Source organism: Bos grunniens, chromosome 14 (assembly GCF_055505025.1).
Source record: "Bos grunniens cultivar Pamir isolate PY7600 chromosome 14, Bosgru_T2T1.0, whole genome shotgun sequence".
NCBI lineage: Eukaryota > Metazoa > Chordata > Mammalia > Artiodactyla > Bovidae > Bos > Bos grunniens.
In genome coordinates, this window is record NC_141178.1 from 61,768,589 (window position 1) to 61,787,868 (window position 19,280).

The window sequence follows — 19,280 nt, forward strand, 5'->3', positions numbered from 1 at the left end:
CATGGATTATAGATGCTGATGGATGCATGATATATATATAGAGAGAGAGACTGTATAGAGATATGAAATGTAAGGTAGATAGATGCATATATACATATATAAAAATATAGGTGGATGATATATATATACAGATATTTAGTGCTTACATGTTAAATATATATTTTCAGTTATTTAACTAATGTAGATGTTACAATGTTTGTGAATGGAAACTTAGGTGTAAATACTGTTGTACTGATACACTGGACTAAAACACTCAAGATAGAGTGGCTTTCTTTGAGCAAGTATAATCCACTTTAATAATAGCTCTTATGGTGGGTGTGCAGTGGTCCATTCCTAGCAGAACACCAAACAGCTGATGGAATTAACTTGTATACTGAAGAGGTTCACTGAGGCAGGCGGAGGAGCTTTCCAAGCATTCCTGGAACCACTACTTACATTGTGCTTTGTGAGGCTGGAAATGTTGGTGGCTATTGCTTGTAGCCACTCCCCGCAGTCCTCTGCGGAGAGGCACTGGATGACCCCGCTGCAGACCCCGTCCACTGCGGTGACTTGGAAGGCGTTCTGCCTGCAGAGACGTCAGAGCAAATCAGACCAAGACATCATCTCGGGTGTCTGTGTGCAACTTGAGATAGCTGTCTGCTCAAAAGCTCTTCTTGCAGACCACATAAATGCAGCTTCAAATTCCTCTTTCCTTATATCTTAAAAAATCTGTTATTACACGGAACACTAAAGATAAACCCAGCTTCCCAGCTGGCACTAGTGGTAAAGAACCTACCTGCCAAGGCAGGAGCCATAAGAGACATGGGTTCGATCCCTGCGTTGGGAAAATCCCCTGGAGGAGGGCATGCAACCCACTTCAGTACTCATGCATGGAGCATCCCATGGACAGAGGAGCCTGGTGGGCTACAGTCCATAGCGTTGCAAAGAGTTGGACATGACTAAGCAATTTAGCACACATGCATACAAATATGAACCCAGATGACACACAATTTTGAATTACTCAAAGCTTCTTGAGAAACAGATAAGTTTGGAGAAACTTGGAGACGTACAATATATTATGTAAATGGAAGCATGTCAAACACCTTTGAGAGGGATTCTCCCTGTTCCCTGAATATCACAAAGTTATGCATAGATGTTTATCCATTATTTTGGCTACCATCTCCTCTTGACATTTTTCAGTGCATTTCTGATGGAAAGATCGCACGAAAACCCCGCACCCAGATACCAAGCATCATTTAAAACTCTCATGCTGTCATGAGCTGAAGCACTTTCCCAGCTGTTTGTCTTCTCAGGGATGGTTTTGGACAAGGGTCCACAGTTCTTCACATCTAAATATTCACGCTGTAAGTTTATGTAGATGTTTGCATTTCAATAACAACCACGATCTCCTTAAAAGTGCTCTGGCCAGCCTGAATATCTCTATTGTCTTTTCTTGAGTTTTTGTTGTTGTTAGAGAAAATTAAATAATGCCATTCTAAGTTGTTTACAAAAGTGCTGTAGAGTTTAAAGCAGCTTTCCGCAGCTTTAATTACTTACTTTTATTTTTCTGTTTCAAGTTCTTGCATGTTTCAATATAAGCTTAATGGAGAGGAATAGATAAAAATCCCAGAATGAATGGAAAGTAGCCAAATGCCTCATGCTTGAAAATTACTCTGTGGTGCAACACAATACACTTCAGAAAATGCACAAACTATCTTTAAATCCCAGCCAGTTTTGAAGCAATAGACAAATGATGTAGTTCAGCATTCCAAAGGCTATGTAAATAGTGTACATTTATATGTTTTTCTCCAATTAAATTGCTTTTTGTCTCTTCTGAATTTTGTTATGTAGGTGTTTGTGGATATTAAACATATTTCAATTTCAAAAATAAAGACACTCCAGCCGGCAATTATCTGGCCCAGCTTCATCATGAGGCTGGTGTCTCTCTCCTGTCCCATGAGACTGGTCCAGACCTCAGAACCGGACACGCTCCAGAGACTTTAACACTGAAGGCCCTTTGCATCCACATTATTACTATTTTTAGAGACACTTGTTCTGATAAACTTGACCAAGCATTTTCAACTGATTATGGGAAAGTGTTCAAATATTCTTTTTTATTTGCTCTGAAAAACACATAAAAAGTCTGAGAGGGGGCAACTATTGTCTGTCTCTTTGAAATAATATTCTTTTGAATTTGTGACAAGAAAAAAACATGCACAGCACAAAAAGAATACTGTAACTTCCCGTGACTTTCTCAACTTTAATTCTGATATTCACTAGTGAGTAAGACATTTAAGATATGCAGTCAGAAGCTCAACTATCCATGGAAAATGAGAACTAATTTGAGTTAGCAACAACGTTTCTTTCTGCTTTTTGATTATCGTAACCATTGCTTCATGTACCAGAAATTAAAGCATGTCTTGAACATATTTGTCCTCTCTGCTGTAAACGAGTCATGGCAGCTGGGTATTTTTAGCTGATTAGAGTTGATGCACTTGGAGGAAACCCACAACCCATGCAATCGCACATGGCACACAGTCTCCACAGTCATTTGCAAGGACTAGCCTTTATAAACCCAGGCTTATACACTACTATATACCAATTGTACATTCTGTTTCCACTTTTCAGGTTATTTGTCAGAAGCCCTTTCATGAATATAAGTGAAATATTTCAATAGTTTCTTTGATTACACACAACCTCTTACAAAATAAACAGGTCATCAAGAATTAGCCTGGGCCCTGTTTCTACTTCTGCTATTGAATAAATAAGAGCACTGGCACATTAGTCCACTTAGTTGTGCCCCGATTTCCCCTAACAGAGAATGAGGAAAACATACTTTACAGATTCAACAAATATTTATGGAGTAACTGGTGGGACCCAAATCCTCTCATTGATCACTGAAGCACTGAGAAAGAACTGCCAACGTGTGACCCTGAGGCGATATTTAAGAAAGTTTGGTGAGCATGTGTCACCCAGCACTTAGCCAGAGCCCCAAGGCTGTGGGGATATTTGTGCTTCTAGAAAATGGAATTCTTTAGGTCAAGATAATCAGTAATTGTAAAAAAAAAAAAAAAAGAAAAACAAAATTTCTTTTTTTCAGCTTGTTTTGATCATATACTCTCTGAAATCAGTAAACTACACTACCTTCTAAGTAGGACTTCCCAGGTGGTGCTGGTGGTAAAGAACCTGCCTCCCAATGCAGGAGACATAAGATATACGGGTTTGATCCCTGGGTCCAGAAGATCCCCTGGAGGAAGGCATGGCAACCCACTCCAGTATTCTTGAGTAGAGAATCCCATGGACAGAGGAGCCTGGCAGGCTACTATCCATGGAGTCACAAAGAGTCAGACACAACTGAAGTGACTTAGCATACACATGCAGCCGCTAAGTTAGCATTGAGGTATTGGGAAATATGAAAATTTAACAACATTTGTAGTAGTCTTGAGGATTCCTAGATTAAATTACAATTCTTTGTACACACACACACACACAGATACAAACACACACACACTCACTTGCTCAAAAAAAAACCCACAGTGACAAGATTACAGTTAGATAATTTGAACTTTTTTCCACTTTCCACTCAATATTGTTTTCTATTTTTCTAATGATTCTTGATCACTACTCTGGCAACAAAAGTTATGCTCAAATGTTGCTAAATTTCAAAGTAGTTTTTTTCATTTAAACTACAAATTTATTCTTCTGTTGCATAAATAATTATGCAATTATATTCATAAATAATTCATAAATAATTAATTGTCAATATGCATGTTGCTTCTGCTGCTACTGCTAAGTTGTTTCAGTCGCGTCCGACTATGTGTGACCCCATAGATGGCCACCCACCAGGCTCCCCCGTCCCTGGGATTCTCCAGGCAAGAACACTGGAGTGGGTTGCCATTTCCTTCTCCAATGCATGAAAGTGAAAAGTGAAAGCGAAGTCACTCAGTTGTGTCCGACTCTTATTGACCCCATGGACTGCAGCCTACCAGGCTCCTCTGTCCATGGGATTTTCCAGGCAAGAGTACTGGAGTGGGTCAATATGCATATACATCAATATATGCAATTCTTATTTACACAGTTAGTAATTCATGTTTGTGTTCATTGTTCATCACGTGCCACATGCAGGCACATGCAGGAGAAGTTTACTTTGTGAGGAGTGAGGAGGAGAAGGCGGTGGTGGAGGGGCATTGCAAGCAGGCGGGAGAGTTGCAGAGCCTAAACTGCACCAGTCTGGAGTGGCTGGACGGCCTTGTCCAGGAGAGGGTTAGCGGGACTGTGGGAAAGCAGGCAGAGTTAGACAGGGCAGCCTGGTGAACATCACGGAAGGAGCTTCAAGTCTGTGGGAACGGTGGCTGAACCTCCATGGAGGACCCCATGGTCAGATTTGTGTGCACTGGGTTGATTGTGTCAGATAAGGTAGGATGACCGGCAAATACAAGCTGAGGTGGGACTGCACATGTGTGAGTGGGAGGGAAAGTAAACATCAGCTCAAGAATATTACAAAGGCTATGGATCAACGAGAGCTTCCTGTAAAGGAAAATGAGGGAGCAGGGTCTGGGGTCCACCTGGATGGATGGCTTATACAGAGGATAGGAGACAAGGCACATGCTTTAGACAGGAGGTGATTCCTCCAAAAACAAACAGCAGCAGCATGAAGGCATGACTGGCTTAGAGGAATGGGGTTGTATGGAAATTAATCTGTTTCTCAGTCTATTCAGGATTTCTGTTCTATAGTTAATACAAAGAAGCACTTTCTTCTCCTTAATAACCTTCCCATTTTAATCTCCCGACACTGAAATGTTCTGCAATATTATGATACTTCAGAATTGAACCGAAACACATATTTCCAAGTCATTATTATATAACGAACATAAACTGTCTTATTATTGATAAAATGTTATGATGTTTTAATTCATATTTACACAATAGCTATGACAGTAACACAATTTTGTTGCAATTAAAAATGAGAGGTATTATATCACTAAAGTTAAAATTATGGGCCTTGGAAAAACCAACCAACACATAACGTCCTGGCTTTTGATCCAAGTTCAACAATTTTGTATATTTGTCATCATGGGCCACTAATTTATTTTTTCTCTTTTATTTCCCTCATTTTCTCAACTGCCACTGGCCCATGAGCTCCTTCAGGGAAAGAAGCAAACACAACATCTTGCATATAGACATTAAATCGATATTTATTGAGTGAATGAGTGAACAATAAATTAGCTCTTGAATCTGAATTGTTGTGCAATCCACTCAGAAGAGTGTTGTGTTTATAACTGCTTATTACTGTCATAGTCACTGAGTGTAATTAATTCAACTGCTAAAAGCTGTTGATGTGTTGAGGTGTCATAAAAATAAAAATGGAAGAAGTCATCTAGATTTATACAATTTCCTTGGTCTCATAAATTTCTTTAGCTAAACATTTCTACATCATTTAACTACAAAAAAATTTTAAAGTAAAAACAAAAGAACAAATACACACACTAAAAATACCATTAATAGAAATATTTTGAAACTTCTTAAAGCAGAAGACAAATAGATCCAAAAGAAAAAAATAAACAGAAGCAGAAAGATTAAAAGTAGGGCATATTTGAACAACAGTTATCTGAAAACAAAAAAAAAATATCTTGAAAAATTTAAGATACATATATAATTCAACCTTGAATATTCATTGGAAAGACTGATGCTGAAGGTGAATCTCTAATACTTTGGTCACCTGATGCAAAGGGCTGACTCACTGGCAAAGACCCTGATGCTGGGAAAGACTGAGGGCAGGAGGAGAAGGAGGTGACAGAGGATAAAATGGTTGAATGGCATTGGTGACTCAATGGACATGAGTTTGAGCAAATTCTGGGAGATGGTGAAGGATAGGGAAGCCTGGCGTGCTGCAGTTCATAGAGACGTGAAGAGTTGGACACAACTCAGCGACTAAACAACAACAACAATATAATTCAAATATCTTCAGAAATATGCACAAAGATCAGAAAGAAATAAAGGAATTAGTTAAGGTGTTTTAAGTTTCTAGAATTTCCTGAAAGAGGTAAAATTAATAAGTTGTACTGGTGGTGGTTTAGTTGCTAAGTCGTGTTCGACTCTTGCAACCCCTTGGACTATAGCCCACCAGGCTCCTCTGTCAATCAGGTTCTCTAGGCAAGAATACTGGAGTGGGATGACATTTCCTTCTCCAAAATAAGTTGCATTAAACACTAATAAATCGTGCATGGTCGTCTGAGTGTTGGTGACAAACCTCCTAGTCACATTTTGAAATCCTAGTGACCAACATGATGGTGTAAGAGGAGATGCTGAAGCCACGAGGGTCAAGGCCTCATGCACAAGGTCAGTAGTTCATAAAAGAGTATCCAGAGTGACCCCTGGCCCCACCCCAAGGGAGGACAGAGGAGAAGACAGCAGGCACGAACTAGGAGTGGTCTTCGTCAAAGAACTTGAGGACTCAGCCATGACCTGGATGCCTTAAACCAAGGCTTCCAGCACCCAGAGCTGTAAGAAACCCTTTCTGTTGTTTGCTGCGAGTACTGGGGCTTCCCAGGTGGCACAGTGGTAAAGTACCCACCTGCCAAGGCAAGAGACACAGGTTAGATCTATGGGTTGGGAAGATCCGCTGGAGGAGGTAGTGGCAAACCACTCCAGTATTCTTGCCTGGAGAATCCCAGGGACAGAGAAGCCTGGTGGGCGACAATCCATGAGGTCGCAAAAGAGTCTGACACGACTAAGTGACTAGAGAACAACAACTGCGGTTATTATCTGCCATGTTTTGTCACAGCAGCCTGGAAGGACTAAGACATATGGTGTAATGTTTAGACAATAACTAAAACCAAATAAAAGGTGTATATATAGTGATATACTAGAGGGGATATTAAAATTTTAAATATTTAATTACTTTGAAAATAAAAAATAAGTTCAAAAAAACAGAATAGAAAAACTAGCGTGTTGATACAAAGGACTTTTTTTCTTGAATACATACAAAACTCTCAAATCTCAACAGTAAAAAATAAAATGGTAAAAATACATAAGTATAGCCAATTTACTAAATGATCAAAAAACAAAGAGATATTTCACCAAAGAGGACTTCCTGTGATAAATACACATGTGGAAAGATGCTCAACATCATTAGGACACACAAATTAAGGTCATGTGACACAGTGTACCTACACCTTACATCGATAGGAAGGCTAAAGTAGAAGACGGCGGCAACTCTAACCTAAGTCTGCAGCTGCTGGGCTGAGCGAGGTGACCCGAGGAGGGGCTGCTGGACTCTCTACCCTCTTCCCACACTGACCGCTCTGGCTCACAGGGACCTCAGGCCCCACTCCACCTGTCCTCCCCAAGATGGGGTGAGGTGGTGGGCGGGGGCTGACCGCCCTCAGCTTCCCCTCCATCCCTGCCTCTGTGAGCAGGTTCCACGGAGAGCTGGGGGTTCATCACCACCTGCAGCAACAGCACAGTGTCCACGGCTCCAGCCATCCACCCTCCTTGGTGGCAGCAAGGCCAGCCCAACCATGGAGCAGAGGCCCCACGGTGGGGACGGCCACAGGGGTAGAGCTGGTGTCTGAGGGTTCCCAGGGCTCGGTCAGCAGGGCTGAGAAGCGAGCCAAGCCCATGCCCACCACTTGCACTGAGGTGTGTTTGCTACCTGGCCCTCTTCCCACTTTTGGAAGCACACTGAACAAGGAATCACCGTCCCATCACCAGCCAGACTCCAGGCCTCGCTGTCGGTGCCCGTGGAACTCACCGGCTCAGGTCGGTCCCGGGCAGGTACTGGGAGAACCGTGAGTGCAGCAGCGGGATGAGCCTCAGGTCGCACCACCGCTTCTCCCACCGCAGCCCCGGGGACGCGGGCCACGATGAGCAGGACAGCGTGTCCTGAAAGGAAAACAGACTTTCAGCATCGCGGCCACAAACCCCTTCCACCATAGGGCTATTTCCCCCTAAGCAATCCAAAGACAGGGACAGAATACCATGGGATATCCATATTCACTGGCAATGAAATTACATTTTCTAATGTCTCCACTAACGGAATCCTATAAGAAAGTGAGGAGGGGATCGTTGAGATGAAAAATCAGAGTGAAAAACATACGAAAATAATGGGTCAGGAGCTGGGAGAAAAAATAAAATTGGGACAACTGAATCCATTCAAGAATGCAAAGACGGGTCAACTGTGATGAACTTGTAGGTGACAAAAAAAAAAAAAAGTTCAATTAGCAAGTATTTTCTATCTGTGAAGTACAAAACATTACTAGGGCTTGTGATTCATTGGTTAGTTAAAAATATTTTTGAATAGAATGAATATTCCTCTAAAACAACTCTCAAACAGTCCTCAAGGAAATCATTGTCAATTTATTTAACTTTATGTTAAAATGTTCGTATTTTCCTGTATTGCTTTAGAGTTATGTTAAGATAACCACTACTGGTTTGAGATTCCATGTATTTTAAATTCCACAAAAAGTCTGTGTTTTTTTCCTTTTGTACAGAGAAGACGTACATTTGAATGAAATTCGAGCTTTTCAGTGGGTGTTGATCAGTGTTTCTTTCATTTTCTTTCACTGTTGGCTCTCTCCTTGGCTCTAGTACAGGGAACGATGTTGGTGCGTAGGCTGGCCTGGGTTCTACCAGCCAAGGCTCAGTTTGATCAGAGAGCTGCTGACGTGGATTTCTCTCTAGTCTAGAGATTCTTTGTGTATAGATGGGTGCTCAGGCACGTCTGATTCTTTGTGTCCCCATGGACTGTAGCCCACCATGCTCCTCTGTTCATGGGATTTCCCAGGTAAGAATTCTCTCATTCTTGAGTGATGATACTAGAAGGAGATTCTGTTTTAGTCTAAACATTGAACTTCTGTGAGTCTAGATATTATTAACCTTTTCTTCTGGTATTAATTTCTTAAAAATTGGTTATAGCGAAAAAAAGAAATCTTCCATTATTTTCACTAAAGGTTGAGTGCTCTCTGGTATTACTATGTTAATTGTCAACAGTTGTGCCAGTGAAAGTCCATGAAATCCTTGGAGCAGTTTGGAGCACCCAGAAGGAAGGTCTGGCTTAGACGGTCAAGAGGCCCCCTTGTTGTCCAGTCTCTCGGGGGCTCAGCCTTTGTGCAGGATGGTCGCGTTCAGGGCTTCTGTGGTGACTGAGATGCAGAGACCCAGGGTTCACATCAACCATCCCCTTTTTCCTCGTGTCAGATGTCACAGACAGTCAGCACATGGCCCAGGTGAGGCAGTAGCTGTGCACCAGGGGAAGAGGGCTGAGACCCCCATTAGAATGAAGCCACCTGGGTTCAGAATCATGCTTCCCCAACTGATGAGTCCTGGGAGAGTCACTCACCAAGTCTTTGCACCCATGCATCAGTCTCCAAAGTCATGGCTGTCACCAACGAAACCCACAACTCCTCCTAAGTCTTTTCTGCACAGGGGTACTTGAAACCACCATCCTATGTGACATCCTGGGGAAAACCGAAGTGGTTTCCTTGGTCAGGCTGGACCCAACCAAGCAGCCCAGAGAAGTGAGAGGCAGAAACCCACTTGTGGGCTTTTGCTTGAGGCCCCACCTGGGAGGCTGTGCAGTCAGGCATTGACCAGAGGCCCCCAGCTGGTCAGCAGCAGTGTCAGGATCCACTCGGACCTATATCTCTCTGACTCCACAGCCAACATGTGGCCCACAGCGCAACATATAACATTCATAATCAGAGCTTAAATGATGGAAAGAATGACTCAGATTTTTGTCTTGATTATTTCACAATTCTGCAAAGTTATTTCAGGCAAATTATTTACAGACAGACCCTCGTTGTTCATGAAAAGCACAAAGAACTCCTCTCACTCCATTGTTCCCTGAACAAATGGACAGAAAAAGTAAAAGAACATAAAAGACAAGGGAAATGGAATATGGAGAATGAAATCACCATAGGAGAGGATGATAAGCTTTACCAATTACATTTTATAGACTTTGTGTGCTGGCAGGTATGAAAATACACATGACCTTTGACCCTTCCTGATATAGCACCTCAACCTGGAGTCTTTAAGTATCAAAGTTGAAAAATGTCACTTCCTCATACATTTCTTTCTCATAAAAAATATGTTATAACTCCCACTTCAGCTATTGAAATAATCAAGGTTAGCGCATTTCATTTTACAGATCTGTTATTTACAGTGAAATATCTGGTGTCTTTTGAAAATGATTTATACTTATTGCTTAAATTATGACAGTAGAATATAAATTTACTTTCTAGTCTTTTTCTGTAACAACTGCCAGAATTATTTTTGATTGCATACAATGATCTAACAACACAAAGATTTTAATGGTTTTAAGGCCCATAACTAACTTTCAAAACATTTATTCTTCAATGTCAAGAATGTTGTTTCCTATAATATTAATAGCACAAATGGGAAAAGTAGCATTAACAGTCTTTGCTTTAAAATAAACTCTTGCCTGACTTCAGACTATACTACAAAGCTACAGTCATCATGACAGTATGGTACTGGCACAAAGACGGAAATATAGATCAATGGAACAAAATAGAAAGCCCAGAGACAAAGCCACACACCTATGGACACCTTATCTTTGACAAAGGAGGCAAAAATATACAATGGAGAAAAGATAATCTCTTTAACAGATAGTGCTGGGAAAACTGGTCAGCCACCTGTAAAAGAATGAAACTAGAACACGTTCTAACACCACACGCAAAAATAAACTCAAAATGGATTAAAGACCTAAAAGTAAGACCAGAAACTATAAAACTCCTAGAGGAAAATATAGGCAAAACACTCTCTGACATAAGTCACAGCAAGATCCTTTATGACCCACCCCCCAGAGTAATGGAAATAAAAGCATGACCCATTTCCCAGAGTAATGGAAATAAAAGCAAAAATAAACAAATGGGACCTAATTAAACTTAAAAGCTTCTGCACAACAAAGGAAACTATAAGCAAGGTGAAAAGACAGCCTTCAGAACGGGAGAAAATAATAGCAAACAAAGCAACTGACAAAGAATTAATCCCCAAAATATGCAAGCAGCTTATGTAGCTCAATACCAGAAAAATAAACAACACAATAAAAAATGGACCAAAGAACTAAACAGACATTTCTCCAAAGAAGACATACAGATGGCTAACAAACACATGAAAAGATGCTCAACATCACTCATTATCAGAGAAACACAAATCAAAACCACAATGAGGTACCATCTCACGCTGGTCAGAATGGCTGCTATCAAAAAGTCTACAAACAATAAATGCTGGAGAGGGTGTGGAGAAAAGGGAACCCTCTTACACTGTTGGTGGGAATGCAAACTAGTACAGTCACTAAGGAGAACAATGTGGAGATTCCTTAAAAAAACTGGAAATAGAACTGCCATACAACCCAGCAATCCCACTGCTGGCCATACACACTGAGAAAACCAGAATTGAAAGAGACACATGTACCTCAATGTTTATCACAGCACTGTTTACAATAGCTAGGGCATGGAAGCAACCTAGATGTCCATCAGCAGACAAATGGATAAGAAAACTTTGGTACATATACACAATGGAATATACTCAGCTATTAAAAAGAACACATTTGAATCAGTAGTAATGTGGTGGGTGAAACTGGAGCATATTATACAGAGTGAAGTCAGAAAGAAAAACCCCAATACAGTATATTAACGCATATATATGGAATTTAGAAAGATGGTAATGACAACCATATACATGAGATAGTAAAAGAGACACAGATATAAAGAACAGACTTTTGGACTCTGTGAGAGAAGGCGAGGGTGGGATGATTTGAAAGAATAGCATTGAAACATGTATATTATCATATGTAAAAGAGATGACCAGTCCAAGTTTGATGCATGAAACAGGGCAATCAAAGCCAGTGAGCTGGGACAACCCAGAGCACGGGCATGGGGAGGGAGGTGGGAGGGGGCTTCAGGATTGGGGACACATGTACACCTGTGGCTGATTTATGTCAATGTATGGCAAAAACCACCACAATATTGTAAAGTAATTAGCCTCTGATTAAAATTAATTAATTAAAAAATAAACTCTTTTTACAAAATGTAACACATTTCAAGGTATATTCCCATTCAAGATCTCAAGAACAATGATCAGGCCAAAGTAGAAATGCATACAGAGCAAAAGTGTGCTGTCAGTTACTCAGTCATGTCCGACTCTTTGTGACCCCATGGACTATAGTCCACCAGGCTCCTCTATCCATATGATTTTCCAGGCAAGAACACTGGAGTGTGTTGCCATTCTCTTCTCCAACAGATCTTCCTAACCCAGGGATTGAACCCCCATCTCCTACATTGACAGGCGGGTTCTTTGCCATCTGAGCCACCAGCGAAGCCCACATAGAGCAAAATTCAGATACAAATTTTGTTAAGGACTTGGCATAGAAAGCACTGATTAAAGGTGAATAGTCAGAATGTTTCTCAGAAACTGGTGAGCTAGTCACCTGAGTTTAAGCCTCCTGGTGAGCACAAGGCAAACTCTCTCTTCACCTTGATGAGCAAACTGGGAGAATCTCGTGTGTCCTAAAATTAGTGACCTCAAGTCCTTGGGAGGACTAGGCTATACTGTTATGTAAGGCGGTGGAGTGATGTTAACGTATCATCAGGTGTTATTTTCTCTTATGTTTCAAATGTTGTCTTAAATACGTAGGCCATGTTTCAGGAAACTCAAACAGTATCTGCTTACTCAAAATCTGCTTCAGAAAATAAATATGCCGCAGGAACTGAACACAGCATCCCTGGGCTGGGACAGAAGTGAGGACTAGACACAGCCAGGACTGATGCTTCTCCTAGGGACCTGACTCCACAATGCACGTTCCAGGAACATGTGCCACAAGGCACCCTGCTGTCCAGGTTCCCAGGTACCTCATTATCAGTGACAAGCCAGAAGGACACAGGCTCCTAATCTTATGAATCTCTGAGTAGACCATACTCCATTCCCCAAACTGGCCACCAAGTCTGTGTGACCCACTAATTCCTGAGCAGCCTCAAGTTTGGTATGAAGTCTCCCAATTCTGGATGATTTAAATTAAGTCAGATATTCATAGTCTCTAGCAGACCTTTCTCTGATATTAGGATGCTAATGTCCACTGTTCTTTTTCTGCTAATGTTACAGTTTATTTCACACATTTGCCTGTAGATTTGGGGTTTAAACATTTTGGGGTCAGGAACCATAATTAACTGTTTCCCATGGCACCTAGACAGATCCCCACATGGTAGGTTCTCAGTAAATATCCATTTGATTGAGATGCAATGCAATAATTGTCTTTACTTTTATTGTATTTTAATTTATATGTGTCTTGATTCTTATTGTCTAAAACATTGCAAGTGTTATTAATTCCTTTAAAGATCCTTGCATGCATGTGTGTGATAAGTCATTTCAGTCGTGTCCGACTCTTTGCAACCCTATGGACTGTAGCCCACCAGTCTTCCCTGTCCATAGGATTCTCCAGGAAAGAATATTGGAGTGGTTTGCTATGCCCTCCTCCAGGGAATCTTCAGGACCCAGGAATCAAACCTTCATCTTACCTCTCCTGCTTGGCAGACAGGTTTGTTACTATTAGCACCACCTGTGAAGCCCTAAAGATCCTTAGCAAAGTCAAACAATGTTCAATCCTAACGCTAAAAATGGAAATCAAACATGCCTCTTGAAGTGGAAAGACATAACTCAGAAAGAAAAGTTTATGATGATGGAGTTTTTAAAGATTTGACAGTTGGATTTATTTGGAACAGTTGTGCTGTGGAATTGCTGAGTGGTTTCCTTAACGCAGTCAGGTATTTGTAAGGAAAACACTGACTCCAGCTCCACACTGAGGCACAAGTGGTGAACTCAATCCACAGTCACTGCTGTGTATGTAATGGGAAGAGAATAAAGCAGCCTGAATGGCTCCCACCCACTGACCTTCCTCTTTCCGTCTCCTTATTACAGAGGGGTCCACGGGTATGGGGCAGGGACTAGAATAACGTGTCACCCAGCTTGTTCAGCTCTGCAGAAGAACAGCTCTTCCCCCCTCTCAGGAGAGAGCAGAGATGGAGGCTCTGATGTGAGGGACAGATGGGGGAGGTCTCCGGAGAAGGGGATGAGGAGGGAACCTGGCAGGATGTGGGCTCCTGACGGGCGGGGTGGACACTGTATCGCCTGCCTGCCAAGGCTGGAGGGCTGCTCAGTGCCCCATGTCTGCATCCCTGGCTGCAGCCACAGTGGGGATGGGGCACTGAGCCCTGATTCCAGGCAGAGGCTCCTTTCAGAGGGGAGGCGGTCGACTCACAGCTGTGGGGGTCAAGGCACCACCCGTGAAAGGACCCGAAAGACAGCAGAGGCGTCACGAGCATGTTGACCGCAGGGATGGATGAGAGCATGCAGGAGGTGGAAGCTGGGCTGCGGCGGCGAGATGGAGCTGACGGGCGCGCGGACCGACGCCTGTATTCACTTCATACACATGCGCTCATTGTTTGAGTCATTCAGACCTTGCCGCCTTCTGAAGACCACATTTTAGATATTCTCCACCGTGTGACTGTTACTTCTCTGGTGACAGGAGTGAGAGAGAAGGGCAGTGAAGTACCGGATGTGGTTGGTTTACTCTTGGAGAGACGACCCTGGTGGTGCCAATGGTCCTCTTTCAGAACAAAAAAGGCAAAGGAAAATGACTGGGAGCCTGCTGGACTTGGCTGAGACCGACGCTTTGCGGTTCAGTGCACTGAGGCCAGAGGCATGAAGATGTTCAGAAGGAGGACTTTGAAGTGAAATGCCACAGTGAGGTCAAGAATTTCCAATGGAGAGTGAATCATACAGGTCAGAAGAAGCTCCACGTCTTATACATCCTAATACTTGGAATAGAAAAATAAAATTCTTCGTAAGTGAGCTCTGCTTCTCTTCACGTTTGTGAGCACAGGGGTAATGACCATCTTACATTTAACCGGAAGGATTCGTTTTGTCTTTAGAATGTGTGCATGTTTCAAAGGGTGAAATACAAGGAAGTTCAAAATATTTATAAAAGAAAAAGAACTGCTTACTCCAAAGTACAGGTGGTAAATAAAAATCAGCACTTTATTAAATGTGTATAAAACCAACATGCTGATTTTATCAATTATTAAATACAGATCTAGTTTAACATCCCTCACATTTTACACAATGTGTAGATTAGATTTTCATCTTTATCACTTTGCATTAATTCCCTGGTGGGTGTGAAGGTGGCTAAGAAATCCTAATATATCACAAATTATATAGCTACTTTTTGTGAAATAATTTCAAATGAAAAATAATTTCAAATGATAACAAATTATGTCAAATTACATACAAGATGCCATGTTATAAAATGATTTGTGATGTTCTTTCAAAGTTAAGTCTCTACAGCTTACAAAGGGCTTAGTGCAGACCTGAGAGGAGAAAAATGACATTAAAAAAATAACAGACCTACTTATTTACCTCCTCCCTGGATTAGCATAATTCTGAAAAAATAAAGCAGCCAAGGATTTCAAGTCTGTCAGAGAAGCCAGGTCCCAGAGCAGTTTGAGCAAATTCTAACTCCGTGTACCCTGGGCTTTGTCTAGGTTCCCTCATCATTAGTGGGGACCATGCCCTGGGCATCTTACTGTGTTGTTGGGATGGTAGTTGAGGTGCAGGCCGCTGTCACAGAGCGGGGAGGAGGTGCCGCTGCTCTGGTCGCTCGGTGCACCTGCGGGAAGAGTCAGAGCATTGCTGGTTAGAAGCCCACCTGCTCTGCATGGACATCTTCTGTCCCGTGAACTTCAGGTCACTTCAGGTATCATGCAAGCCAGGGAGTAAAATTATCTCTGTTTTATTTATGTCAAAGCCAGAGTTTTGGAAGTAAACAAAAATAAAAATGAAAACCTAAAGTGGATCCTAAAAGAGACCTGCAAATATTTATCTTTGATTTCAGAAGCATTAAGGTTTTATTAAGGGAAGCGTTCAACCTTATAAAAATAGTATTTTACTTTATTACCCGAAGAGACCTATTCTTATGGACCATACTTAAAATGGTGCAAGATTTTGTTTGGCTACGAAGTCCTACTTAATTTTTTGTACTAATGTACTAGCAAATCTCGTGTATGTTTACCATAATTTTCCATAATGCAAAGTTTGTAAGTACTCTGTCTTCACAATCACTCTTGCTGTGTACACTGTCACTGGGAGCACCTTCATTGACATGCAATCAATTTACAACTAAAATAGTTCATATTAGATCCTCATGAGAAAACTACAAATATCTATTTTTAAAGATGAGTAATATAAAATAAAGACTTGTGATTTTCTAAGATTTTACAATTTAGTAATTGCTTCAAAGATATATAATCTTGGTACCAAAATCCCACTAAAACATCACAGGAAAAATACATCTGGAAATCTTTAATGAACATAGATTAAAAAATAATAACAATACTTTACAAATTAAAACCTGTAATATATCTATAAAGATACAGCATGATCATGGTGTTTATCCTAGGGATGCAAGCTTTATTTGGCATTCAAAATCAACTTTTAAAAAGTTACCATATCAACAGAAAAAAATTTTTTAATGTAGTATCTCAATGGATGAAAAACATATTTGACACAATTCAACATTAACTTCTAAAACAAAGAAAGAAAAAGAAATATCTTCAGTAACCAGGATTAGAAGGGTGCCTATATTTTAACTGGGGCTTCCCTAGTGGCTCAGCTGGTAAAGAATCCACCTGCAATGTGGGAGACTTGGGTTCGACATCTGGGTTGGAAAGATCCCCTGAAGACAGGAATGGCTACTCACTCCAGTATTCTGGCCTGGAGAAGTCTATGGACTGTATAGTCCATGGGGTCACAAAGAGCTGGACATGACTGAGCGACTTTCACTTTCTATTCTAGCCCAATAAAAGGCACCTGTGTTATACAGAGCAAAGTAAGTCAGAGAAAGAAAGACAAATATTGTCTATTAACGCATATATGTGAAATCTAGAAAAGTGGTACAGGTGAACCTATTTGTAGGACAGGAATGGAGACACAGATGTAGAGAAGAGACTTGTGGACACGGTGGGGAAAGGAAAGAGTGGGATGATGGGAGAAAGTAGCACCAACATACACACACTACCATGTGCAAAGTAGACAGCTAGTGGGAAGCGGCTGAACAACACGGGGAGCCCAGCCTGGTGCTCTGTGACAACCTATAGGGGTGGGATGGGGAGGGAGGGAGGCTTAAGAGGGAGGGGAATTATGTATAATTATGGCTGATCTGTATCTGTATTGTTGTATGGCAGAAACCAACACAACACTGTAAAGAAATTTTCCTCTGATTAAAAATAAATTAAGTAAATTAATAATAAAAAGGGCAACTATGAGCACCCACAGCTGATGGCACACTTAACAGTGAGAAGCTGGATGGTGTCCACCAGTATCTTGCAAGGGGGAAGGACATCTGCACTCAGGACTTCATTCAACACATTACTAGAGGACCACCCCATTACTATGTGCATAATCAAGAAAAAACAAGGAATTAAAGAAATATAGCTTGGAAAGAGACAAGCAAAACTCACTATTTGTAGATGACATAACTTCATATGTAGAAAAATTTTTACAAAGCACAAAAAATCTTATTAGAATTAGTAAGGAAATTAAGCTATGTTGTAAAATGTCAATATATAAAAATGCTTGTTTTTTGTATGTTAGCAACCGATAATTGGAAAATTAAATATTTAAAATATTATTTACACTAAAATACAAAAATATAAAAGACTTAAATTTAATGAAAGATATGATATACTTTCCCATTGGAAACACTAAAATATTGACAGAAAAAAAATATAAAGAGATGGAAAGATATGTTTGTGGAATGAAAGATTTAAAGTTGTTAAGGTGTTAAGTATACTAATTGTTTATCAATTCAATCTAGTCACATTCAAAATCATAATAGCTTTTTATATGGAAATTGATATGCTATTTATAAAATGTACGCAGCAATGCAAGGATCTAGAATAGCTGAACACAAATTGAAATAGCTTGAAATATTGCAAAGTTGAAGAACCTACCCTGGATGACTTTTTAAAGTAGTATAAAGCTGCAATGATCAACTTCGGAGAAGGCAATGGCACCCCACTCCAGTACTCTTGCCTAGAAAATCCCATGGATGGAGGAGCCTGGTGGGCTACAGTCCATGGGGTCGCTAAGAGTCGGACACGACTGAGCTACTTCACTTTCACTTTTCACTTTCCTGCATTAGAGGAGGAAATGGCAACCCACTCCAGTGTTCTTGCCTGGAGAATCCCAGGGACAGGGGAGCCTGGTGGGCTGCCATCTTTGGGGTCGCACAGAGTCGGACACGACTGAAGCGACTTAGCAGCAGCAGCAGCAATGATCAACACTGTGGTTTTGTTGAAAGAATACAGTATGCATAAATTAATGGAAATAAGATGGTGATTCCTTCATTCTTGATTCCTACTTCAGAACCAAAATGTTATTACTATAAGAGAGATTATAAACTTAAACATAGAAATCAATGTTATAGGCACTCCCCTGGTGATCCAGTGGCTAAGACTCCATGCTCCCAATGTATAGGGCCCAGGTTGGATCCTGCATGGAGGAAACTAGGTCCCAGATGCCTCAACAAAGATCAAAGATCCTGTGTGCAGGAACAGCCAAATAAATAAATAAATCTACTTTCAAAAAATCAAGCTGAAAAGCTGCTTGCAAAAATGTAGGGAAAGATCCTTGCTACCAAGGGGTAGGCAAATATTTTTTAGAGAAGATACAGAAAACTAAAAGCATATACAACAAAAACAACAACAAAATGATAAATTAGATCTTATAAAAATAAAATCAAACTCTCACAAAGAGTTGTACAAACTGAGACACCTTGGGTAAAAAATACAGTCATGCACAAAATGAGTGAAATGTTTGTAACACACATAACTAACAAAAGGCTTATAAGCAGTCTTGTATTCTCCTGCAATGTGATAATATAAAGGCATACCAAAAGAAATAGGGGGGAAAGACACATCACAAAATAAGAGATGCAAATAGCACATGACAAGGAGCAAATCATCATCAGTCTTCAGAGAAATGCAAATTGAAATTTCAATCTTATACCACCAGACACTCAAGAGAACAGCTGAAGAAATTGTGACCATCACATATTGCATTAATACAGAGCAACCAAAACTGTCACCCACACTGGAGTGGACACTGAGAGATCTGTAAATATATGCCCATCTTAGAAATAGATTTGGCAGTTTGTCAGCAAGTTAATTGCACATCTGTCTTGTCACTCAGCAATTCCACTCCTAGGTACTTACAGTACCAGTTATAGTAGT

General features: G+C 40.8%; 1 protein-coding gene across 1 annotated transcript in view; it reads right to left on the minus strand.

Moving 5' to 3' along the window:
- Positions 1-19,280, minus strand: part of SNTG1 (syntrophin gamma 1) — a 417,402-nt gene that overhangs the window by 76,273 nt on the left and 321,849 nt on the right. The window contains exons 10-12 of the mRNA XM_086335479.1: positions 15,576-15,658; positions 7,733-7,863; positions 436-565 (exon numbers count right to left, since the gene is read on the minus strand). Coding sequence (XP_086191605.1) covers positions 436-565; positions 7,733-7,863; positions 15,576-15,658 — 344 coding nt within the window. The remainder of the gene's footprint in view (positions 1-435; positions 566-7,732; positions 7,864-15,575; positions 15,659-19,280) is intronic.